Source organism: Plectrocnemia conspersa, unplaced genomic scaffold (assembly GCF_051122295.1).
Source record: "Plectrocnemia conspersa isolate PC_06_02 unplaced genomic scaffold, ASM5112229v1 ptg000010l, whole genome shotgun sequence".
NCBI lineage: Eukaryota > Metazoa > Arthropoda > Insecta > Trichoptera > Polycentropodidae > Plectrocnemia > Plectrocnemia conspersa.
Genome location: NW_028277174.1, coordinates 19,571,744 through 19,597,522, shown reverse-complemented (window position 1 = coordinate 19,597,522; position 25,779 = coordinate 19,571,744). Strand labels below are relative to the sequence as shown.

At 30.6% G+C, this 25,779-nt stretch overlaps 4 protein-coding genes and 1 long non-coding RNA gene across 6 annotated transcripts; 3 read left to right on the top strand and 2 right to left on the bottom strand.

The window, feature by feature from the left end:
* Positions 1-92: 92 nt before the first annotated feature.
* On the bottom strand, positions 93-4,440 carry LOC148230875 (uncharacterized). Of its 2 annotated transcripts, none has more exons than XM_088195164.1 (4): positions 3,364-4,440; positions 3,067-3,264; positions 2,896-2,999; positions 93-956 (listed from the first exon to the last, which is right to left on the bottom strand). In XM_088195164.1, the coding sequence occupies exons 1-4, from the start codon at positions 4,234-4,236 to the stop codon at positions 908-910; spliced, it is 1,224 nt and encodes a 407-aa protein (XP_088051290.1). In that variant the 5' UTR covers positions 4,237-4,440; the 3' UTR covers positions 93-907. The 2 variants fall into 2 exon arrangements, with proteins under 2 accessions (XP_088051290.1, XP_088051289.1); XM_088195163.1 differs by having other exon boundaries at positions 3,375-4,415.
* A 2,560-nt stretch (positions 4,441-7,000) lies between these two features.
* Ccdc39 (Coiled-coil domain containing protein 39) lies at positions 7,001-10,790 on the top strand. The gene is made up of 16 exons (XM_088195855.1): positions 7,001-7,110; positions 7,173-7,281; positions 7,343-7,490; positions 7,548-7,705; positions 7,770-7,889; positions 7,951-8,052; positions 8,119-8,310; positions 8,371-8,496; positions 8,564-8,653; positions 8,727-8,853; positions 8,913-9,001; positions 9,067-9,294; positions 9,357-9,551; positions 10,209-10,348; positions 10,426-10,501; positions 10,569-10,790. Exons 1-16 carry the CDS (start codon positions 7,001-7,003, stop codon positions 10,788-10,790), a joined length of 2,232 nt encoding a protein of 743 aa, XP_088051981.1.
* Positions 10,791-11,059: 269 nt separating this feature from the next.
* LOC148230873 (uncharacterized) lies at positions 11,060-11,773 on the top strand. The gene is made up of 3 exons (XR_015810941.1): positions 11,060-11,207; positions 11,274-11,401; positions 11,709-11,773. It is a non-coding gene; the product is annotated as an uncharacterized LOC148230873 (long non-coding RNA).
* Positions 11,774-12,202: 429 nt separating this feature from the next.
* Positions 12,203-14,129, bottom strand: LOC148230872 (protein lifeguard 4-like). Its single transcript, XM_088194337.1, has 6 exons — positions 14,050-14,129; positions 13,643-13,721; positions 13,414-13,577; positions 13,242-13,347; positions 13,019-13,170; positions 12,203-12,944 (listed from the first exon to the last, which is right to left on the bottom strand). Exons 2-6 carry the CDS (start codon positions 13,706-13,708, stop codon positions 12,692-12,694), a joined length of 741 nt encoding a protein of 246 aa, XP_088050463.1. The 5' UTR covers positions 13,709-13,721; positions 14,050-14,129; the 3' UTR covers positions 12,203-12,691.
* Positions 14,130-16,413: 2,284 nt separating this feature from the next.
* LOC148230871 (putative phospholipid-transporting ATPase IIA) lies at positions 16,414-23,523 on the top strand. Its single transcript, XM_088193925.1, has 19 exons — positions 16,414-16,534; positions 16,687-16,801; positions 16,876-17,078; positions 17,200-17,430; positions 17,503-17,714; positions 19,459-19,666; positions 19,734-19,956; positions 20,025-20,247; positions 20,306-20,421; positions 20,484-20,621; positions 20,921-21,097; positions 21,168-21,338; positions 21,411-21,605; positions 21,722-21,911; positions 21,987-22,162; positions 22,229-22,333; positions 22,397-22,523; positions 22,594-22,797; positions 23,123-23,523. Exons 1-19 carry the CDS (start codon positions 16,482-16,484, stop codon positions 23,260-23,262), a joined length of 3,207 nt encoding a protein of 1,068 aa, XP_088050051.1. The 5' UTR covers positions 16,414-16,481; the 3' UTR covers positions 23,263-23,523.
* The last annotated feature ends 2,256 nt before the right edge of the window (positions 23,524-25,779 follow it).

The window sequence follows — 25,779 nt, the reverse complement described above, 5'->3', positions numbered from 1 at the left end:
ATAATAAATTTGTATATGTGTAAAATATTAGTTACACTGAATAAAAACGTAGAAAAATAATAATAACTATTATAATATAATAATACAATGCATCACTTAAATTGTTTATTTTATTGAGACATTTTTAATGAATATGCAGAAATGTAGAGAAAAATATAATTTGTAAAACTAGTATCTTACAATCGTACGGTACTTCAAATGCAAAGATGTCGCAAGAAAATATATAAACAATGAAAAACAGATTTTGATGAACTGATGCTTTATGGAGTTCCGTATTGTTTCAAGTCCAGTAAAGATATAATTTAAAAATAGATACTATTTCATGACGCTTTCACAGTTGTAATAAAAAAATAATATTTTGCGACTAAAAAACTATATAAGCGATTTAGAATAAAGTGCAGATTTTCCTAAAAAGTGATGTAATAATAATAAAATTATCTATATATTTGTTCAAATATGCCATTTTCGTGATAGGGCGCATTCATCGAAGCATACCCCTGCCTAAAATCATCATTGTTGATGTTCTGATGAGGACTGAAGGAGTCGCAATTTCCTGGACTGTTAGAGCAAGACGACAATCGCAGATTCTTCAATTTGTCCGACGGCGATGGTAAATCTTGCTCTGCTATGTTTTCTTCGGCGACCATGGCGTACAAGTCGACGACGGGGTCTTCTATGGCATTCCGCAGCTCACCAAAGTCTATTCTGTTGATAGAGTCGTTGATCAGCTCGTCTATGATATTTTTACTATCCGAGTCGCATTTTTTGTCAACCATTTCCAAACTGTGATCGACCAGATCCAAAACAGGATCGATTTTAGACACCAATTCCAATTTATCTTGGCATACTTCTATGCTCGTAGATTGGTTTTTGATCAGTTTTTGCACTAATTCGCCAGATTGTCGTATTACGGTTCCAGGTGGTTGAGACGTGCATTTGTGAGTTCTTTGTGAAACCTGAAACCATAGATTAATCTATTATATGAAGAAAAATAAAGATAATAAAGAAGAAAAATAATTTATTTATATTTTATTGATCATGATATAACAATGTTGATTATTCCGCAAGATAGATCTCATCAATGTTAAATATTTACCAGAGAATGGGACTTGTTTAAATCACAAGTCGCGTAGTGATTGGTAAAATATTGATCTAATTTTGAGGCAAAATATCTTATGGTTCGTAACTGTGGAAACCCAACGACGTGATGTAAATATAATATTAATTAATTCAGAATTGCTATTTATTAAGAATGATGTTTCGAAGCATTCAGATAAATGTATCAACTCTCTTTTGTGTTACTATCAGATAGACAAGCGTTTCGTAATTATATAAAATATCAAGAAACCTTTGTTTGTACAACATAAAGAAACCCGAGTAGCGCATAAAAATGTGTCATTTATGGCTCATTTTCCCTATTTTTGTTCCTTAATTATGCGTGCGTTTTATAATTGCATTTGAAAAACCTTTGAGGCAGTAGTGGAGTATGTTTTAAGAAATAATGGATCACTAGCTTTGTTGCTAATATGATATATAAAACTAAGACGGTATTTTGAAAACAGTAATCTTAGACATCAAAGACTGATTCATCTTCGTTCATTATAATAAAGTTTTCATAATAATTATATTGTTATTAAAAAAATGGAATTTAAACTATGGTGCTTTACGAAAAAACCTCAGAAAAAATCTCATATTAGAACACCTCAGAGCCAGACTTTCTAAAACCATAAACGTTGATCACAGTAAAGTTAATTTGTTAATTTTAAATAAAAACAATGTTTCAAAAATGAAACATCTAATCCTTCGCATAAAATCAGGTGTGTTTAAAAATATTTTGTCACTGAACCCTAAATTTTACCTCACCTCAGGTATCTCAAGGTTCTGCTGAACTTCATTTAGGAAACGCTTTGATCGATCAAGAGTGGTTATCGTTTTTTTAACTTGAGATCTTAAACCTATTAGTTTTAAAATTTGTTGAAAATTCCTATTTCACAATAAACCATTTATATCTTAACAGCTAAAAATTATAATGTAATGAAATAAAAATTATTTAATAGATACATATTGGCGAAGATTAAGCCATGTCTAGCGGACTTTAAATATAATTAAAAGCCAACGTTTCTTTGGTTTTTGGACCACCATTTTGTTATAGATATATTTAGTGCTAACAAAATTTCTCAATAAATGATGATTTTTCATTTCAAGAGAAATTTTTAAATTTACTATTAAAAAATTTATTTTTTTGTAAAAAAAATAATATTTTTAAATGGTTTACAACCGCTGCAATTTTGAAGTATTGAAATCCGCTAAATTCATTACTGCATTTAAAGCAGATAGTACAAGAAGAGTCGATAGATTTCCGATTAACACTCCAAACACTGTTTGACAATATACGTTTTATGACCGACTCTAGGAATTTACAAACATTTAGACTTTCTCAAACATTTTCCAAAAAATTAAGAATACAAGGATTTGAGAATGATTATTTTAAGGATTTGCCAATGATTTGTTCGCCGGCTGAATGAAACAAGAGTTTTAAATTTTATAGCTCGCGTGGAAAGTGAGAAGAAGTGGGCATGCGGAACACATATAACGCACGCTCTTATCTCACACTCACTCTCATCACTTAACACGCGAGCGAGCGAATGAGAATGTATCTCACCGTACGCGCCTGGTTACAGGCGAAGAGGTAAGAATATTTTAATTGCTCATTTTTTAGCAAAAAATACCGCTACAACAAGTGACATCTGAGTTTATGTACCCATATTCCAAAATATGGATAAAGCATACACATGATGTGCACAGTGTACAATCAAAATATGCACGTTCAAATATCTGTATAATTTTTTAGACAGCTTCAGGAAACGCTGCATTAATGTTTCATTATTTTCTTACCTTATATCTAAAACTTTTGTCGCATGCAGTGCATTTATACGGCATAACTCCAGTGTGAATTCTACGATGCACCAAATAAGATACTCTTTGACGAAAACATTTTCCTGAAAATTAATTAAAAAATACATTAGATCAATATTATTGGTGACATCAAAATAAATAGAATAATACCGCATGATTCGCAAGAAAACGGTTTTTCTCCAGTGTGTATCCTTTGATGATTGTGTAGAGTAGATAACTCTTTAAAAGATCTTCCACAGTGCGAACATGTGTGAGGTTTGTCATCATTGTGATACAGTAGATGCTTATGATACGATTGTTGAAAGGTAAACGTCTTATTGCATTGCGTGCAAGAATATGGCATTTCTCCTAAAATAAAATTTAAATTGATACATCTATATTATACCTTACATTATATAAATATAAATCACGTTTTGAGTTTATTTATTTTATGATAAAAAATATTACATTGAACAAACCAGTATGTAATCTTTTGTGTTTCTTTAAAAAATATTTAGTCGTAAAGAGCTTTTGACAAATGTCGCATTTCCATTGCTTATTGTTTCCTGGTTCGTGATCAATTCGCAATAACTTGCTTTCGTTTATTTTCTTATTAACTTTATTCTCTTCGGCTATCTTTTCTTCTAAGACTTTATTTTTAATCTGAGGCGTTTCTTTGCTTTTATCTTCGTTCTTCTCCACATCGAGATGGACCATTCTTAAATGCACCATAAGCGAACCTTTCATTTTGAAAGCTTTCGAACACAAATGACAAGAGTATTTTGAAACAAGATTTGCCGGTGAATCAGCCGTTTCGTCATAATTATGAATCAGCTTTTTGTGCACGTGCAATATGTTCTTGCCTAAGAAATAAAAACCGCAAATGTCGCATCTTTCCGAGAGCGTCTTCTGTCTCGATTCGTCGTTGACGTTGAAATCTTGACCAATATTTTCAGTGGCTATATTTTCGGATATGCTTTCGGGAATTCCGATAAACGGAAGAGCGTTCATGTTGAACACTGGAAGCTTTCGTTTTAGAGAGGCACTTTCATTCTCAGCTCTTTGGTGTTTACCTTTTTTGACTTTAACCTCTTCGATCGGTTCCTTCTTTGGTTTGACACTATCGAGATTCTCTGACTCGCTATTACTGTTGTTGGTTAGAATGTCTTCGCAATGACTAAACAAATGTATAGTCAACTTGTCCAAGCCTATGAAAATGTCTTTACATATCGGACAGACCAGATTTTCAGTGGCAACCTTTATAAGGCCTATCCTCAGCGATTCCAGCGAGTTGAAATGCGGCTGAGCGCACAGTGGACAGGGTATCAGAGAAGTGCACATGTTTTAAAAAAAATAACTTTAAACTATTCACTTTAAACTAAGTAAAACCTAATCAAAAGCTAGACATGTCATGAGAGACTTCTAAAATCACTCGCGGACAACTAAACATTGAAATGTCCGCGATCAAAATAGACATGTCCAAAAATAAGTCAAGTACGCCATCTTGGCAAGACGCAGAAGCTGGCACACGAATTTCAAGGCATTAACGTATTTTCCTTGTGCATTTTTCTGGAGAAAATGTTGCGAAATTAGTTGTGGAATTAATTATTTTGCTTATTACCCTCATTTTGTAATTTCAAATGATTTCATAGATGTATTATAAATATGTTTTTAATATAAATGTATCGTTATTAAAATAAAATAAAAACATGAAATGACAGACTATAATACAGAAAAAGTGAATTTAAAATACTACATTTTAACCATAATCAGTGTTTTAAACTATTTTAAAACTTCCCCGGTATTTAAAAGTTTCATCGAGTCTCAAATTAAAATATTGTAGTATCGAAAAGCGGCTGCCTTCTTGGACTTCTGCGAGTCATCTCAGTCGATTCGGGGTAGCTCCGCTAAGCGCGACTTCATTCCAAGTAGGAAGCGAAGTGGTAGTCCAGATTGCCGTGGCGGAAATTAGCTCATGATTGAAGTGATTTAGTACGGCAGTGTTCTGGCTTATACACCGTTAAAGAAATGGAGAATGTCCAACGGCATGTTAATGATTCGGGGTAAAACAAAACTCTTTGTTATTGTCTAATACATATATCATTAGACTTTTTGGTGGCATATGTGTAACGGTAGATTTGTAATCTTTAAAAATTGCCAACGTTGTCATTCTATGGAATGTGCAATCAGAGAATGCTGCGTTTGGTTTCTGTTCGGCGAAAATATACACCGACCATTGCATTTTCGAAAAGTTTACTTGTTACTATTTTACATAGGGCGCCTTAGGAAACCTGGATTCAGTAATTTAATTTACAATTATCCCTTCCTAGAAGTCAAAAATTCACGTCAAAAGCAATAAAATCGTGACGTCGCTGTTGCAGTGAGAACGTTCGTTACCGAGAGTTCCCACTGCGAAGGCGCCGACACGATTTTATTGCCTTTATCGTGAATTTTTGGTTTCTGAGAAGTAATAATTTTTGCGCCCTTCTATTGACCAAAATTCGGTTTGAATACACTTTAACCAATGCTCTCATATCAGAAGTCGTAGTAATATCGGTAAGGATAGCCATTATATCTTTAAAAAATATATTTAAAGTGATATGATTTCGTTGAAATGACATTGTAAAAAATATTTTTGGAATAGATTCGAGACTGTTTATTTTTTTTAATTTTCTTTGAGGGATAACCCGAGAATTTCTGTTTTAGAACCAAGGACGTCATATCAGCTTTTTCCAGGGGAGGGGCAAAAGTTCGCCAGTCAGTGGTCGTTTTTTAATATTTCAATTTCATTAAGATTCTCAGTATTTCAATAAACGACATGCAATTTTCTGGCCCAATTCAATGAAGAGGAAATGCCCCCACCTTCCCCCTCCAAATGACGTCCCTTGTCCAGATGCAAAACGCATCAAAGGGAGCCACAAGGAAAGCTTAAAACCCTTGAACTCCGACGAATCAACTATTCGGGGTCTTTGGCTATTCTTTAATTTACAGCAGCGATATTCTCCGTAAATTTCGATACACAGTTCGTACATAATTGTCATTTTTGTAAGACAATTGAACAATTTTAACGCATTGAGCGGTTATTAAGCGATATGTTGTTTCGAACTAATATTTGACTCTTTGAACGTGCGTGGTTATTGACAGCTGTCTGATTTACAGTGCTGCTAACATAGGAAACTTGAGTTGGATCACCTTGTAAAAGGCAAAGGTGATAAGGTGCATATTTGTCGTACACCGCACTTAATTTGAACAATTTGGACTTTATTCTTACCTTTAACATTGACTGCTTAACTTTACAGGTTTTTCGTTCACCGTTACCACGAAATTAGTCTTCACGATACCTTCGGCTGCTGTACTGAACTGCAACATAAATCATGCCCAAATCTTCACTTGAATTAAAAACATACTTCACCATACTACTTAAATAGCCCCCCTCCCTCCCCATACGAATGACCGAGCACTGCCCCCCTTCGGTGTAAGCTTCAAGTGCGGTGGCCATTTTAAGCTATTAGTGTGTCATCGTGTTGCAAGCCTAATTAGTACTGCCACATATTAGCAATCCTTTATCCTATATATAACACTGCTGTCAATTTACAAAATAGTTAAGCAGTATTTTGAATTTTTCACACTTTTTTAGATTTCATTTTGTTTACCCATGAATATCTATTACAGTTTTTTTTAATACCTTGAAATTTGTGTAAACTTTTTAGGTTCATTTATTTAAAAAAAATTGGTTACTATGAATCATAAAAATTAAGTCAATAGTATGGATGTATGATTGGTTATCAAAGTTTCCATGGTAATAACATTCCATCCATGAGTTACTGTAAAAATATTTTTTTTTAATTATATAATAGTTAATTTCAAGAAATTTAATAATAAATTTATTCAATATTGTGTAATAAGTATACATATTCATATCAACATAATAATTACTTACTCTAGTAATTATAAAGCACAATTTTGCACAGCATATGTTTTATATGTATAACATCAATAATGTGTTGCTATGTATTTATTGATTCCGTTGCTCATCACATTCAGAAATGTTTGATTTAGAGATTGCTTAATATCAGCTCAAATTTGATACATAAAATCATCAAACATGCCGGCTTTTTTGCATGAAGTATTGCAACAACTTAATTGGAGTGACGGTATGTATATACCCGTCTCAAATGAAGAAAACAAATATCTGGAAGAAGTACTAGATAAAAGGTAGAGATATAAATTTTGGTTTGATTATAATGTGTATTTAATATTATTATTGTCTGTTACAGAAACAAAGAATTAGAAAAACTGAGAGAATTAACAAAAGTCCATGATGTGAAAGAAAAAGAACTCAATTATCACAAAAAGAACATACAAAATGAACACAGTGAAAATATGGTATGATTATTGTAATTTAAAAAATTTTTAATGTCTATTTGATATATAATCTTGTATTTAGCAATTGCTGGCCGCTCATAAATCGCAATTGGAAAGTGAAGAAAATTTGAGTAAACTAATATCTAGCGAGTTATCTGAAATATCTAAAGATAAAATTAATATGGAGAGGAAATATAAAGAAATTGAGGAACGCGTTGAACGAGTTCATGGTATATTTTAATTTAATATTTATATTATTACGTTGCTTCACTACTTTTGTTTTATAGGTGAAATTGCATACGTTTTAAGACGAATCGAGTCCTGTAGAAATTCAATAGGAGAAGAAAAGGGTTCATTAGAAGAATGGCGCGATGCTCTCAAACGTAGCGAAGCTGACATAAATACAATTAATAATTTTAATAAAGAAGATGCAATACAGATACATGTACAATTATTTAACATTTTTAATAATACTTATGATTCATATTTCTATATTGTTCTATTAAAAGGACTTGGAAACTAAACGGCAACAACTCAAAATTGAACATGATAAAAAACACGTACAACTATCTCAAACTTGTGGAAATTTGATAGCTGAAGAAAAGACTGCTGAACGAATATCTGATTTAGTAAGACTTATAACTATTCTATCTTGTATTTTTTTTAAATTTTAATAATTATATTTGATAGATAATTGAAACTTTGGATGAAAGGCGTCGAATAACGTCTATGTGGGCCGCTGCCGTTGAAAATTTAAGACAAAGGGATAAAGAAATTCAACAGTTTAAAAAAGTAATGATTGCTTTATTACATTATAGTTCAATGGTATACACATAATATTTAATTTTTATTTTCAAGGAATTGTTAGTATTGAACGACTATTCAACTATCAAAACGGACGCTGTTAATGAAAAACAAGATTTTTTGAACATGCAATTGAACAATAACGCAGAAATTGACCGAGAAATGAGAGACCATAAACAAAATTTATCTTGGAAACGACAAGAACTCAAAAATTTGGAAGAAGACGTCAAATCATTGGATAACGAAGTAATTTTTTAATGTTATATATTTTTATTAAAATGTCGGCTAATATGTTTAAAATTTCAGTTTGTCATATCTAAACGAGAACTTGTGAACATATCGAGAGATCTAAACAACTTTCGCATTGGGAATAGACATTTCGATAAGAAAATATCGGAGAAGCAAAATTTAATCGGCAATATTCATCAACAGGTATGACAACTTTTTTAATATTGTTTATTATATAGCAAATCTAATATAATTTTATTTGATGTGATAGATTATGAAGTATAGAGAAAAACTCTCAGAAATAATGGATGACTCTAAAACGGCAGCCCAAAGAACTAAACAACTCGATGATATGCTAAATGTATTTTTTCATTTATTTTTATTATAAAAGTTGCTCATTTTGCAATAGTTTATTGGTTAATAAATGTTCTTAGAATGAAGAAAAATATCTAAAGCATATCACCGTTGAAAACGAAAGAATTCAACAGCAGCTCTACCGTTCTCAGCAACATTTGCTCTTGATGTATGAAGAAGAAACTTCTCTTCAAGCTGAATCCAAAGGTTTGAGACTAAAATTCATTATTATTATGAAAATATCTATATTAAACTTTAATATTTAGGTAATAAATCAACAATGTCACAACTAAACACAATACAAAATAAGCTAGAAAGGGAATTGGCCAATCATAGAGAAAATTTGTATAATATTGTTAGTTATTTAGATATTGTAGTATGTGTTCTTTTTATGCAAAATATAACTAATAGTTATTTTAGACGTATCAGCTAGAAGCAGCTATGTTAAAACTTGCAAAATTAGAAGGCGAACCAACAAAAATTGAAGATTACGAAGAACTTACACAAAAAGCACAACAGTTGGAGCTGATTCTTAAAGAGAAAGGGGAAATGGTTACACTTTTAAACAAGCAAGTGACACAACTAGAAGGAAGCTTGAACTTGTTATCAAGAAACATAGCAAATAAACAATCAGAACAGTCTTCATTGGTGCTTTATTATTAATAACTATTATTCTTAATATATATATGTAAAAAATTATGTTTTTTTAGCAAGAGCGTCTGAATAAAGTTACTGCCGAAGTAGAAGGCGCTTCAAGAGAAGAGCGGATAGCTTATAAAAATGCTCGCAACATTCGCACAGACGAAAGTATCTTGCAATTGAGGGTTAATCATGCCCAGAAAATTTTGAATCAACTATCGCATAAAGAAGACACTATAACAAGAGCTCATCTCGATTTACATGTGGTAAATATATATTCAGTTCATTCCAATCTCTTATGTATTATATGTAACTAATAGTAGTAATATTATAAATTTATATTTTTACGGTTATTTTAATATATGTATATTAATAAATAAAAAAAATATGACTTATCTTTCATAAACAGATAAATTTCAAATTTAAATTTAAGAACTTTTCCTTCATAAACAAATCATAAGGACTACGTTTTATTAAATAAATATAGGTATTAACTTATGTGAGATACTTTTTACTCCATGGCCTCCTTCGTTGACTTGCTCAATCCTGTGGTTTCATATATATAGAAAGATATATTTCCTGGGATTTTCACACCTTGACGGCAGTAAAAATGTTTTTTTTCCTGTGGCTCCAAAAAGATCCATTCTGCCTCGTTCGAGAACTAACTATTCTAAAGGGGTAATATTTAGTATTTGTAATACAAATATTACAATGCTCAAAGAGTTTGGTGGTAGTATTAGATGATCATTTTTTATTACAATTAGTAAATTGGATTTGAACGCTAGAATGAAATTATATCACTTTGTTTGGGAAATATAAGCCTCGTTGTATTTTGGAAACTATCATGGGTTTGTTGTATTAACCATTCAGAATCCTGATTACATCAATATATTGTAAATGTAATAGGAATCTTAATTTTATAGGCTATGTCTGTAAGAGAAGCTGAAGTGAATAAGCAACAAGGAATATTTGTATCCCAAAAAAGCGTTTTGCAAAAGGAGAGAGGTGCACTAATCGCTCAGATCAAATCCGAACAAAGCAAAATTGATCAGCTCAAAGTGCGGTAATGATATACATTATTTTACTGAGTAATGCTAATATTTTGATATAACTGATTGAATGTGTATTTTCATGTAATAGCTATGATATTTATCTATCGTCACTTGGTAAAGATGAAACCGGTAACGTTTATTCGGTGGCATATTTCAAAATCAAAGTAAGTGTTAATTGAATTGCTTTTTTTAATAAGTGATTCCTTAATTAGTGTTGTATTGTATATTTAGAATGCACAAGAAAAATGCGAGTTACAACAAGAAGGTGATGCCTTAGACGCCCAAATCAGAAAAGGCGAGAATGAAATCGCTGCTCTCGAGGCGACTCTTCAAGTGGTCGATGCTGTTAATAAAAGATTTGTGCACAATCTAGTCACTGTTAAAAAAGATGGTTTAAATTTGAATTACTTACACCTTGCCACTTTGAATGTACTGCAGTATAATATTGACTGAAAAATTATTTTGTACAGATCCGGAAATGTTGGATTATAATAATCTGTGTGAAACATACAACCAAAGCCGGATCACAAGATCACAAGTCATATCTCAAGTTCGCTTTCATTCCAAGCAAGTAGAAAATATCAAAAGTGACATAGTAAGAGTGAGAGAGCAATTGAGAGACGCTCAAGTGCAGAGGTATGTGATTTTATATTACATTTGTATATTTGTGTTTCATATTTACTACATATAGTAGATTATAGTCATATTTAATAATTGTATAGGGATGACCTGATAAGTGAGTATAATTTATTGAGAAGAGACATAAACGAGCAACAGGATAAACTAAATCGAGCCAACGATCTACGGAAAAAATCTGGTGCCAGCGTAAAAAGAAAAATAAATAGTTCCGAAATATGGAGAATCCACGAAGTAGAATAATTGATTGATTTAATATTTTTAAAGTTATTATCATTCTAAAACATTCTGTATTTATAGAAACAATTTCATACAAAAATAATACAGGAAGCTAACCGTTCTGCAAGTTCTCAATTGAGAACATTGAGTGTGCCGGCGTTGAATAAAAAAGCGTACGAAGAAGGCCTGAATCTTCCTGAAATTTATAGGTACGAGTTTTAAGTTTTATTTTAGGTATATATATTGAAAATAGACGCCTGGATTGTTTTAAACATTTAATATGTTCACGTCATACAAAATTCATATATATGTTAAAGTTGTTTTGATTAGATTACTGCACTAATAAGATACTTAAGGAGATCTCTGTGTGTAACATCCTAGATATTTAGTGCTACAAAATTACCTATTAGTCATCAGTCTTTCCTGAAATTAGTTATGTACTGAATTTCTTCAGTTTTGGTGAAGAAGTATGACGTCATACCTTGCTATCATAATATGATAATGTCGTATTTTTAGTGCCCCACCTGGATCTAAAGAGAGAGGATCAATTTCAAGTAAAAGCAGTTATGTTTCTTCACAAGGTATTATGCCTAATTGTATTTTGCATTAGAATAGTCTGGTCCGCTTTTAATGCATTTCATTTCAGAATCTTGGATTCAGCTAACTTCTGTTGAATCAACATCTGAACGATCCACTGATACTGAGAAGCTACCACAAAGAAGAGTGAAAGATAAAACATCAGAACATTCATCACACATTTCAAACATCGCCAAAAGCGTACGATATTTTCTTTCTCATGATAAATGTATAGTAAAAATTAATAATTATTTACTTTTTAGGATAAAAAAAAAACAAATGGTCAAAAAACCCCTAAAGAAAGTGAGTGAAGAATTTTTTAATTATTTACATTGTAAGTATTGAATGTATTTATTGTTGCAGGTACATCTAGTGCTCTTCCGGTTAGTGTTGTCGTTCTAGGGATCGATTCAATTCCACAGAAAGAAAATAAATGAGCTAGTAGTAGTTTTATTTATAATTTTTATATATATATACAATACACGTCATAAGTTTTGTGCAAATTATCGAAGTAGATTTTGTAATACATCAAATTCAAATACAACTTGTTTGCCTATCATTTCTAAATATAACACAAGAGTTATATTTAATTACAACTTACAAATGTATTACAGACGATGGACTATTAAATAATCACTAATGTTTTAACATTTATATATATTTCTTAATTTATAAATAAAAACAATTACAAAATATATATTATATAATCTATCACAATTTAAATAATACCATATCGTAAAATAAATTTATTGTTAAAGATCATGTTTTATTTAGAACAATTTTTCAACTAATATAGGTAAATTTAAAAATATGACTCAAAATAATTATTTAAGCTTTCCAGACATAATAATAATTGTTTGTGCAATTTATTAATGAATCAGATAAATGGTGTTTATTTATAAATGCAATTAAAGTAAGTTAGTTTAATTGCGATTTGCTTCTTGCAGTATTCTCAATATATAAATAAAGAGATTGATAATATCCATGTACAGATTTATAGTTGCCAGAATGTATTCTTCCGGCGAAAGATTATTCATCAGCATCTGTGTGTCGAATATGATAAATAAACTGAAAAGTAAAGCGCCTCCAATTGATAGTAAAAATTCAAATGCAGAGTTTTGAAAGAACATCTGTAACAATCCACCAACTATCAGAACGCATAAGCCAGCAAATAATCTGCAAATATGAATTATAATTATATTTTTGTATCGGTAATTAAATATAAATCAAGATAAATATAATATACTAACGCCGAATGCATGGAAGAAAAGTCCTTCTTGGTGTTGAACGTGAATAACGTAATTCCAATAACAACAGCAAGAGTTAAAAATAGCGCTTGTAATACAATTCCCTTTTCGAAAAAGGAGACTAAAACTCCAACAGTATACGCTTGAACGACAGTCTAAAAATAATATTATAGATATAATGCATCTTTAATCATTACAAAATCATATTTTGATTCAATATTCTTACAAATGCTGCTAAGAGGATTAAATTAGTAGGCGAATCCTTTCTTTTGATGTGTAGGGCTATAAGAATGACGAAGCTCGATACGAAAGCCACCAAAATCATCCAATCGCTAAAAATATATGATTTTAACAATGTATCGATCGATAAAATATAAGTTAAAAATGAATATGCATACTTTTTGTGAATAAATAACTTTACAGGTTCAACGGTCGAAAAAATAGCTCCAATTATAACTGTAGATAAGAGTTGAATTGAAAGCAACGAGTAAACCTTTCGAATGAATCCGAGACGAATTTCTCTATTAGCTTGCATAACGTTGTTTCGATATGCAAAATCATCCTTCAACACAAATATACATTTAATAGCACTTACAAATTATTTTTAAATGAAATTAAATATACTACCTCTATCCCATCTTTTCCTCCTTGTTCGCAATCGTTGTCAGCGAGCATCAGTGGGATGGACGCCATTTTCGAATCAAATCTATACAATAAAATAAGTATACTAATGAATTGAACAATTAATTATAATTATATTTTATGATAAAATTAGTAACATTATATTCTAGATTCCCACCTAGGTCGATAAGAACTGGGCATTAATTATTTTATACTGAAGCAAAGAATGATAATAATTTTGGCGACCAAACATTTCGCAACTAAATTACTTGGAGAAATACGTCACCTATTTATCATATGTTTCGTGTGATTCAATTTTTAATATATAATTGATCTTATTTAGATAGACGCGTTTTTTCAGTGGGTATATATATATAGTTTTCCTGCAGAAAAAATTGTTTTCGATTGTTTACCTAGGAACTCTCCTTTTGGCGAGCAGGAACGTCAAATCGACAATCACTAGTGATGTTCCACTATACGTGATTGTGACCCACATCTATTACTATTGTCTATGGTACAAATTATTACAATAAAACGTAAGTATTAAATAAATAAGTTATTTATAACTTGAAAAATAAATTTTGCAAACTAACCTTCACAACATTTAATTATCGGTTGCATTTTGTTAACACAAACAAACTTTTGGAATGCTTTTGGTAGTCTTCCTTAATAATAAAAGACGTTTAATGAAAAATTACTTAGAACACAATTGAATGTAGTGGCTAATTTTAAATATATATTTTGTTTTTTTATATAATCATTCTACAAACGTGATAACGGAGGATTGTTCGAAAATTAAATTAATAAAGTGTGGCATTCGTGCTCTTCAGTTAGAAATTTGGGATGGATTGAAGAATGAAATATAAATATATGGGGAAATCAGATAGGATGTTGTCAAATTAGTATTTTGCTGAGAGTATTTAGTCGAAATCTAACCCTAAATAGAGCAACTAAATAGAGTTCAGCATATGCCATGGTTGATTATCTATTTTGTTTCAAGATTATTTTAAACAAATAACTGCTGTTGGAACAAAAGAACTGCCACTAAGCAAAGTAGAATGGAATTATTTGAAAAAAAAGAGTAACTGCTGATGTCACTTCAGGTGATTTGAACAGAAAATTTTTAGAATATTTTAGAGAAAAAGTTGCCTCGGGAACTTTGTCATGGAACTCTAGCATTAATACGCTGGTGGTCGGGCATTAAACTTTTGGCTGCCATAGACGCCATATGGCGCGAACGCGAGTATGTCCCACACGCCCAAGCGCGCCATATGGCGCATATATTCCCATATCAATAAAAAAATATATAAAAGTATATTTCGACTTATTAATTTTTAATTTAGGTCTGACATCTCTTAGCAATAGGATTCTTCATTATAACCCAAGATAAAAACCACCAGTTTAAATATAAAGGCAAGTCTTTTGGATTCCATACAAAATATAACGGCCCGAGGTTGCCAGCTTGCAAGAAATCTCCCACATTTGTGGAACATGTGTATTATTTTTTGCGTTGAAAGTAAGCATCTTGCATTCTTTTGTATTTAGTTTGTATTTTGTTGTTCTCGAGAGTGCTAGTGTTGATCTTATAATATTTTAAATATCAGATATATAATACATTTTTCGATAATAAAAGTGCATATATAATACAGTTTTCGATAATAAAAGTGCATTTACAAAAAAAATTGTAATTTCGTGTTTTTTGTGTTTGTGTTCAATATATTTTTTAATAATAATGGCTTCTGAAGATACAGAAGAGATTTATTATTTCATAACTGCCGAATCTGAAGACGAAAGCGATAACGACGATTTGGATTCGCTTGTCGGACCGGACAACGAAGACAGTTTGATACTCCTTCCATCAGATACTCCTGATGATACTTCTTCCACCAGCCAAGTAAATATGCAGCCAACTTTTGAATGGAAGCACGAAACATTTGTCCCACAAATGCATCCATTTGATCCTAGCCAATCTGGATCACAATTTCATATAAATAACTGCGAAGAATCCGATTATTTAAAAAAATTATGAATGATGAAATCATGAACTTGATTGTTTCGGAAACTAACAAACAATATATGTTTGCAACAAAGAACGATATTATATTAATATAAACAAAATAAAAAACTTATAACTTAGTTCGAAAAAGGGAAAAAATATAAATAGTAAAAAATCAGTGGCGGTAAATAATGTGTGTGGAATTTGTTTGTTGCACGCAGGCAACACTTTTGACTCGACGTTTACTTCCCGATTTCCGGCGTTTTTTAAGCATAAAAAATCCAAAAGCTGTTATTATGTAAGTAAGAGCATGTTTTACATTAAAAAAAAAATTTTTTACCCTATTTTTAGACATTTAAAATGTTGGGCGTGGGACATATACTTGCGAAAAAAGTCTGGGCAGCTAAAAGGTTAATAAGTGACTAGTGTAAATAAATAATTACATACAATTTAATTAATTTGTAACATGTGTCTATAAAAATATTCGCTGTTGCTATGCAAATTTATTTTGAATAAAAATAATATGCAGTTAGCTTGTTAGTTGCAACATGTTTTTAAATATTATTTACAAATTAAAATATTAAATAATATAATTACTATTAAAATGTTATCTGAACACAGAGCAGAGCTGGAACAAGTATATTGATGTTAGAGCGGAACAACTCAAAAAAATGGTTTTTATATATAAATATAATGATGATTATAAAAAGAAACATAAAATTGTAAATAAAATATTTTAACAAGAAAATTGTAGCATAATGTAACTATGTTACAAAGTTTTGCACATCATGTTATGTTTGAGACGTCATGTGATGAATTAAGTCTGACGTTTATCAACACGTAAATAAAATGGAAACTACTCCGCTATTACCAAAACCGGCTCGTTTGTCACTTTGGGCTTGGTAAATATTATCATATTATCTACAGTAATTATAGCAGAGATTTGTCATCTCATTCACACACAAAAAAAAACATTTTTTATGACTCATTGTTTATAAAAAGATAAGAATAGTGATTTTGTTTCGATTTAACAATAGACATTTCATTGCATTAGGTTAAAATGCTGTATTTGCCCTTACTTTGGCAAAAGAAAAAAATACAACCCCAGAGTTATAAAGCTAGGGCAAGTTCCAGATGATGTATTCCCACCGAATAAAATTAGAAATCAAGTGAGTTGAATTATTGTATTTATGCAAAAAAAAAAACAAGTATATATGTAACAATAATATATTTTTATTTACAGAAATATAATATATGTACATTCCTGCCTATTGTGTTATTTCAACAATTTAAATACTTTTTAAACTTATATTTTTTAATTATGGCTTTAAGTCAATTTATACCCGATATTAGAATAGGATATCTTTATACATATTGGGCGCCACTGTGTTTTGTTATATCAATCACGATAATTCGCGAAGCGACCGATGATATTGGAAGATTTAGGTAAGTTATTACTATCAAAGTTTTCACAAAAATACGTATTATCGGTTTGGAAGAAGACTGTCTTTTTTCAAACTGATAAATGGCTTAAAAATATGAATTTAACAATTTTATTTAAATTTAGACGAGATAAATGCATAAATAGCGAGAAGTATATAAGACTCGTTTTGCAAGGTAATAATAAAGGATCTGAAGAATCTGTGAATGCGAGTAAACTACGCGTGGGCGATATATTAATGCTACAACGAGGTCAACGTGTTCCTGCTGATGTGATACTCTTACGCACACCTGATCGCACAGGTTCTGTATTTGTTGCAACAGATCAACTCGACGGAGAAACCGATTGGAAAGTTAGGTTTGTGATTTTATTTAATTCAACATATACTTTTGATTTTTATTGCTTTAACTTATGTTTCACTCAATTTAGATTGGCTGTTTCTACGAGTCAGAAAATACACTCTGATGCTGAATTATTAGATTTGGATGTTACTATATTTGCCGAACAACCGCAATCTGATATCCATTCTTTTATCGGTACTTGGAACAGCAACGATTCTGTAGGTTTAGATGTCCAGCAAACTATATGGTCCGAATCCGTACTTCAATCTTCGCATGCGACCTGCATAGTTATATATACTGGTAATGTTCAACGGAAAACATATTCTTTGTTTAACAATACAACAAATTTGCTAAAAAGATATCTTTAATTTTTTTGGTTAAAGACAAAACAATAAAAAAATCATTTTAAGTCTCAGTTTACTATTGATTATGATTATGATATATATTTAATTTAATTTAATTAAAACTGAGTTTTAGGCTGAGTACTGATTTAAAATCTGTCATATTTTATCTTAGCCCGTACAGTTATTTTTCTATTTTAGACAATTTTAAATAAATTCTAATATAATACGGTAACATGTAAAAAAACATTACTTCTATAAATCATAAGAATTTAAAATAAAGAGTAATCCAACTTCGGTTTCCGAATTTGTTTAAAAAAAAAAAAAATTTATGGAAATCTTTGGATTTTTTTATTAATCACACATTTGATGTATTTTATTAATTATGAAAAATAGTATAAATTAAATAACTAGGCCCTAGTTATAGTCGAAATGTATTAACATCCCCTAGTTTTTAGGGGATGTTGGTTTTTAGGTGCTCCAACATTTCGGGTTTGTCGACGTAGACAACACTCTTAGCGTAGCCCTACAAAAAAATCCAATGGCGTTAAATCACATGACCTTAGCGGCCAATTGATGTCACAAAAACGTGAAATAATGCAATCTGGGAACTTTTCATGCAAAACATTCAACGTTGCGTCCAATCTGTAGCAAGTTGCGCTGTCTTGATGAAACCACATGTCTTCAAGCACTCACCTTTGACTCTTACAGTCTGACCTTCATCGTTTTCAAAAAAGTAAGACCCAATGACGCCGCCTGACCACAATGGCACCAGTCACTTTTTGGGCATGTAATGCTCTCTCGTGAATCACATAAGGATTTTCCTCGCCCCATATTGGCAATTTTGCTGATTAACATACCCAAAGAGATGAAATATTTTCTTTGAAAAATCATCATTAGCTTCCTGCTGCTCTAACTACCAATCTGCGCAAATTCTTCGCTGTGTATGGTCTCTGGGCTTCAGTTCTTATATTATCTGAATTTTATACGGGTGTAGGTGCAAGCCCAGATCAAGGACGTCATTTTAAATTTTTCCAGGGGATGGGTAAAAGTTGGCCATTGGGTGGTCGTTTTCTTAATATTTCCATTTCAATAAGATTCATATTATTTCATTAAACGATGTGAATTTTTCTGGGCAAATTCAAGAAGGTCCCTGTTTAGAATCCAAGTTAAAGCAATAAAATCATGTCGTCGCCATCGCAGTGAATGCTCGGCTATCAAGTGTTTATATTAAGACTTTTTATCACAATATTACGACTTACCGGATAATTAATTAAACTACGTTGCAAATTGTTCGCTTAGTAGAAAGATGAAATTTAACATAATCTTCCCATAAATTTCGATACACAGTTCGTACGCAATATATTATTATTTCTGTAGAATGATTGAAAATTTTTAACGCGTTAAGCGGCGATCCATTTCGTAAATGTGTTGTTGCAAACTAACATTTGACACTTTGAACATGCATGATTATTGACAGCTGTCTGATTTACAGTGCTGCCAAGATAGGAAACTCGAATTGGATCATTTTGTATATCCATACATAATCCATGGTTAGATCTGTCGAAACTTTTTTTACTCATTTAGGGGTTTATCTAAATTGTTTTAGAGCGACTACCTAACACATTGACCAGTTTTTGTGAATTGATTCGTGTAATGATTAATGTAACACGAATAGATTCATGTTTAATCACACCTTTAAGGTTCTGAAACAAGGAGCATGATGAACAACTCGATACCTAGATCTAAAATCGGTCAATTTGATTTAAAAGTTAACAACATGACAATAATGTTATTTTGTGGAGTTGTGATGCTTTCCTTTTTGATGATATCGTTGAAAGGATTCTCGGGACCATGGTTTAGATATTTTTGCAGATTTATATTGTTATTCTCCTACATTATTCCAATTAGGTTGGTACATTTTTATATATTAATTATATTGTTTTATCCAATGTGATTAACTAATTTATTTAAATAGCCTTAGAGTAAATTTGGATGTTGGAAAATATTTTTACGCTTTTCAAATTAAAAAAGACAAAAAAATAGACGGTTCGTTTATGAGATCCACAAACATACCCGAGGAGATGGGGCGAGTTTCTTATTTGCTGACGGATAAAACGGGCACGGTAACTAAAAACGAAATGTCTTTCAAGAAACTGTGTATAGCTAATATGTGCTATGGCGAAAGTTATTTTGATGAGGTATACACCAAATTTAATTAAAATAAATGTAAATTTATTTATATTCAATGTTTTTATGGCAATTATAGGTTGAAACATTGCTCACTCAACACGTTACAAAAGAAGGCCCTTCTTTGCCCGTAACACCATCTACTAGCTTTAACACAATAGATGTTTTTACAAATGAAAATATAAAAACGAGCGTTAGTGGCTCTCAAATATGGGAAGCTGTTTTAGGAATGGCTCTTTGCCATAACGTGACGCCTGTGTATGACAGCGAAGATGATGCTGCGAGTTCTTGGGATGATAAAGGTAATATTTTTTTTTCAATATGAAGCTATCACTTTAAAAACATATATGCATTTTATAGATACAATTAGTTCGGCCGTATCTGAGAGTAAAGGTGGTACAATTCCACAGCAACAACTTTGTAACTATCAAGCTGCTAGCCCCGACGAAGTCGCGCTAGTAAAATGGACAGATTCGGTTCGTAAATATTAATATTTTATGTAAAAGGACATATTTTTATTTATTTTTTTGAATTACAGATGGGTGTTTCTCTCTATAGACGAGACCTTACAAGTATATCACTAAAACTGCGATCCACAAATGAAGTAGTTAGTTATAATATACTGGAAATGTTCCCGTTTACGAGTGAAACAAAATGTATGGGTATAATAGTTCAGGTAAGATCCAATTATTATTATCAGGCTTTCAAAGATGAAAATAGTATTCAGTAGTATTATACGAAAAGTGCAACTCTCTTCTTAGTTCATAAAAAAATCAAATTTATAAGTTTTGTGCCAACGTTTACAAACACCCCAATCACAGTAATTAAAAATTAATAGATGATGAAATATAAATCACAAAACGTAAACGTAAGGTAGAAATATAACAGTTTACCTAGATGCAAAAAGTGGAAAGATTGTAAAATAAACTCACAATATTAAATTTATATCAAATTTAATTTTATTATACTTTAAAGGACATCGATACGTGCGAAATAACCTTTTTCTTAAAAGGTGCTGATGTCGTATTACATCCCTTAGTTGGACCACCGAGTTGGTTGCAAGTTCAAAGCGATAAATTGGCCAGCGAAGGTTTACGCACCCTTGTATTTGCTAAAAAACGTTTATCACTCAAAGAATATGAAAGTTTTAAGGTATTTATCTTATGTTGAATATATTTTATTTAAATTAAAATAACAGTATTACAGAATGTTTTCTTAACAGGAAGGGTATAAACATGCTTTAGCTTCTTTACATAATAGAACTGAGCATATAGAAGACTGCATTGATTCTTTGCATAATAACTTGCAACTCTTATCTGTCACTGGCGTCGAAGACCGCTTGGCAGACTCAGCATTGTATACAATGAATTTACTTAGAGTGGCTGGAATAAAGGTCTTATTATTGATAAATATAATAAAAGTATTTTTAATTCTAGAAAATAATGTATATCTTATTCCATTGCAGATTTGGATGTTGACTGGTGATAAGCTAGAGACAGCTCTTTGTATAGCTAAGTCCCTTCATTTTGTGAACGCTAGAAATCAGGGTTTGTTTGTGTTTGAACAGTGTACGTCAAGAGTTGCCACTCATTCAGAACTAATGAGGCTAAAATCTGCTGGAAGAGGTTGCACATTAATAATAGCTGGTGATAGTTTTGATGTTTGTATTTGTTCTTCTCCCAAGTTTTATTATGTTTATAATTGAAAATGGCATACATTTGTTACGATTTATTTGATAACTACACTATTATATTTACAATTTTGTTGTCCTTTTAGAATTGTAATAAATGGCACAAGGATGAATTTTCTGCATTAGCTATTGAATGCGCTTCTGTCGTGGTCGCTCGATGTTCACCGACTCAAAAAGCGTATATGGTAGAACTTTTACAACAATTTTCCAAAGGATCTGTGTGCGCAGTTGGAGATGGTGGTAATGATGTTCCTATGATACGACAATCTGATATCGGTTTGTATTTAATATTATTATAATACCTTAACTATCATAAAACTTAGATAATTGAATGTTTATATCACTTAATAGGTATTGGCATTGAGGGAAGAGAAGGTAAAGCAGCATCGCTCGCTGGAGACGTAAGCATAAGAGAGTTTAAGTACCTCAGTCGTCTTCTATTAGTACACGGCCGTCGTTCACGCTTACGTTCCTCTACTTTAAGTTTCTTTGTGATCCATAGAGGTCTTATAATATCTACTATGCAGGTATAGTTTTAATTACATATAATAATCGCTAATACTATCAAATAATCCTAACACACATGTTTTTAGGCTATTTTCTCAACAGTGTTTTATCTCTCGTCTGTGTCGTTATATCAAGGAATGTTAATGGTAGGATATGGAACATTCTTCACAACGCTACCTGTATTCTCACTAGTAAGTATAACTGTTGTTTAAAACATCTATAAGAATACCAATTATAAATATCTTTTCTTCTAGGTTTTAGATAAGGACATAACAAGTAAAAAAGCTCTCGAGTTTCCTAATTTGTATCGAGATTTAGTCAAAGAGCGAATATTTAGTTACAAATTATTTTTCGTCTGGGTTGGAATTTCAATATTTCAAGGTTTATTATTAAAATATATACAAAATATATTTTAATTAAATGTTATTTTAATCCAATAATGTTATTTTAGGTGGAATGATAATGTATTTCGCTCTTCTACTATTTGAAAGTGAATTTATTCATATTGTTGCGATTAGCTTTTCGGCTTTGATATTCATTGAGCTTGCAATGGTGGCGTTGACTATAAGAACTTGTCATCGTTTGATTTGGCTAGCCGAGTTAATTAGCATCATCATTTACTTTATTTCACTCTACGTGTTTCGAGATTATTTTGGTATTTAATTTTCATATATTATATGTACATATATGCGCAGGTTGTTCAAATATTAAAATGGTGCTCATTAGCTAGTTTCAATAATTGCAAGTAATACATCCAAAATTTGAGAATTTTTGAACAACCTTTGTACATATATATAAAATTTATTAAGTTGGTAATGTAAAATGTTGTTTTTTTATTTTAGTTTATTTAATATATAAACAGTTATTAGATCTAATGTCCTTATATCCAAATAACCTTCATGTTTACCAAACTGATATATTTTATATTATATTTATATTATTATTATTCATCATGATAATTAAAAAATTTTTTTTTTCAGATATTAACTACATCTTATCAATAACTTTTGTATGGAAAGTTTTAGCTATTACCTTAATTGGATTTATTCCTATTTGGATCTTGAAGTTGTGTTATGTAAGATCTACTAAGAAAAAAATCATAAAAGTTATTAATCCATGAAATATAGGTATATGTGTATATTGTATATAAGTTTGTGTTAATCCAACTTATATCTTATACGTATTTTAAATAATATTAATAGTAATACAAATTAAAATATTAATACTCATATTATTGACACTGTACCAAAAACCTTTTTATTTAACCAGAATCAATTAAACAGAAAATGTCTATGTGTATATATTTATTTAATAATTGTATTTTTTATTCAATAATTGTATTTTTTATATTGTGAACATAAAATAAACATTTTAAATACTTTATTTGTTACATTTATAGTTAGAAACTGCATAATACTACAAAATAATTAATTCTTTCTGCAATTAAAATTTACATTTAACTAACATTTACATTTTAATTGAAGCTTTCAAATAATAAACACTTAAAAATTCCTTACACTATGGGTATTTAACCATTGATTTGTTCATAATTTGTATGTATTCCTAAATAATGAAAAACGCCCTAATAATTTAAGACAAATCAATAATTTCATTCTTTGGTAAATTGACAGCTCGTATCTCAAGAGTTTTACTTTTTTCAGATGTATACGTAATGATTTTGCAACATAATAAAACGCTATTTTTTGTTCACTGCTTATAATTAGTGAGATAATTCTGATTTATGACATAATATATAAAAAATGAGTAATGCCTAGCAATTAAGTAATTGAGGTGAGCTTGTCATTGATAACTATCTCTATTCAATAAAGAATGGCACAATAATAAATTTATACAACAATATGTTAAAAACATACTTAATCCCCTAGAAGTTAAAAATAATATTAGTATTGTTGCAATAATAGGAGAATTCATATTTGTATGCTAGATTTTCTCTTATATCCACCTTTAGGGCAATAACTTCGGTATTGTAGAAGTCTAATGTACGCTCTAAATATATCTTGTGATTTATTGAACGAAAAAAGTACAATACAGTATATTTTTACATCCAGTATTCATGGTGATTAATACAAATATTGGCAAAATCATCGACGAGTGCGCCATTTGCTGCACCTCTGTCATACCTGAACCTTATTTCATCCACTGTCCCTTTAGTCCAACGATGTGATTACTGTGGATATTCAATATACTCGAAATCAGTGGCGGCTGGTGACAATAGAAACAAGTGGTGCCAAGGGTCAAAAATATATTTATATGTTAGATTTTGTTAAAACATTCCAAAAGATATATATTTTATTATCTTTTATACAATTCACTATCTTAGAACTAAAGTTCCATTTGCTTGACTAATTTCGCGTACAAGTCATTTCGTTTTGGAGAGAACACACCAAATAGTACATTAAAAATATTATTATCAGCCTATTTGATGAACAGAAACAAATTCAGCTGATGTACATAAGAGTGAACATAATGGGCATTAGGGTAAACTTCTTTCGTTAGATGTTGTACTACATTTCGTAATGGGTGGCATTTTTCAAGGAATTATTTTAAGATATACGTGTGTTTAAATAAATACGTTGTTTCACACAACGAAATTTTTATGCATTTATGTAAGGTAAATATTTGGATTTTTTTCGGAAAAAGATTTGTTGCAGAAAATTATTCATAAGGTGTTCACTGTTTTGAGCAATGCCCACTCGTTCGCACCTAATTATAATATTTTCCTGAAACACCCAGTCAGCCCTGCTTATCAAATATTACTATTAAATTTTATGTCTACAAAGCATTTCCGGTTTTTTAAATCCTCCATCATAAACTATGTTTAATCCTTTCAACGCCAAGCGCATGATATGATGCGCAACTAAATCTACTGTCTAACGCCAAGCGCATGATATGATGCGCTCGTTAAAACCTTCGTTTTTTAAAGAAACGGAAAGGTAAAAGTTGGCAATATATGTTTTAAAAATCAGTTTGAGTTCCTAGTAAACGATTTCAGTGATTTTATTTATAGAATTTGCGATGAAACAGTGGTATATATAATTATAAAGTCACGCCTTAATTTTAATCGTTTGTATTTCGCGCGCGGTTTCGATCGTGCTTCTTTAGACCACTTTTAGGGTTAGCACAAACGCAACGCGGAAATTTGTTTTTTTATACTTTAATTTATGAATCGAAATTAAATTATGTCATCAATATTTCAATGATAATTGTGATTTGTAAATACTTGTGAATATATTTATACGTTATTTCGACTGTTTTAATATTGTCAACTGTTTTTGTGATTGGTTTTTATTGTTTGTAATAATTAAATAATAATAATAATAATTACTATTAAATACTTATTAATAAATATAAATAAGATATAATTAATAAAATATCAATATTAACTCTTAGTAAATATTAAATAATAATAATAATAACAAAAACGATTCCTTGTCATAGAATCATTTTATTTTACTTGTTCTATTATTTTATAATTTATTTGTAATGTGTTTATTTATTTACATTAAATTAATAGCATCGTGACCTAACAGGTTACCCCAATGCGTCACGATGGTCGAAAAGTTTATTATTTATTGTATATACATGTGTGTGTGTGTGCAATATATATTACATATTT

What these genes read in the sequence shown, in the direction of transcription:
- LOC148230871 (XM_088193925.1), top strand. Translation starts at nt 16,482, where the DNA reads ATGGAAACTACTCCGCTATTACCAAAACCGGCTCGTTTGTCACTTTGG. An exon ending in CGAATAAAATTAGAAATCAA is followed by an intron (nt 16,802 to 16,875) that starts GTGAGTTGAATT and finishes TTTTATTTACAG; the next exon opens with AAATATAATATATGTACATT. An exon ending in GAAACCGATTGGAAAGTTAG is followed by an intron (nt 17,431 to 17,502) that starts GTTTGTGATTTT and finishes CACTCAATTTAG; the next exon opens with ATTGGCTGTTTCTACGAGTC.
- LOC148230875 (XM_088195163.1), bottom strand. Translation starts at nt 4,236, where the DNA reads ATGTGCACTTCTCTGATACCCTGTCCACTGTGCGCTCAGCCGCATTTC. An exon ending in GTTTTCTTGCGAATCATGCG is followed by an intron (nt 3,000 to 3,066) that starts GTATTATTCTAT and finishes ATTAATTTTCAG; the next exon opens with GAAAATGTTTTCGTCAAAGA. An exon ending in ACAAAAGTTTTAGATATAAG is followed by an intron (nt 957 to 2,895) that starts GTAAGAAAATAA and finishes CTATGGTTTCAG; the next exon opens with GTTTCACAAAGAACTCACAA.
- Ccdc39 (XM_088195855.1), top strand. Translation starts at nt 7,001, where the DNA reads ATGCCGGCTTTTTTGCATGAAGTATTGCAACAACTTAATTGGAGTGAC. An exon ending in TCGGCAATATTCATCAACAG is followed by an intron (nt 8,497 to 8,563) that starts GTATGACAACTT and finishes TTGATGTGATAG; the next exon opens with ATTATGAAGTATAGAGAAAA. An exon ending in TCTTCAAGCTGAATCCAAAG is followed by an intron (nt 8,854 to 8,912) that starts GTTTGAGACTAA and finishes TTTAATATTTAG; the next exon opens with GTAATAAATCAACAATGTCA.
- LOC148230872 (XM_088194337.1), bottom strand. Translation starts at nt 13,708, where the DNA reads ATGGCGTCCATCCCACTGATGCTCGCTGACAACGATTGCGAACAAGGA. An exon ending in TAATCCTCTTAGCAGCATTT is followed by an intron (nt 13,171 to 13,241) that starts GTAAGAATATTG and finishes TATTATTTTTAG; the next exon opens with ACTGTCGTTCAAGCGTATAC. An exon ending in TTTTCTTCCATGCATTCGGC is followed by an intron (nt 12,945 to 13,018) that starts GTTAGTATATTA and finishes TCATATTTGCAG; the next exon opens with ATTATTTGCTGGCTTATGCG.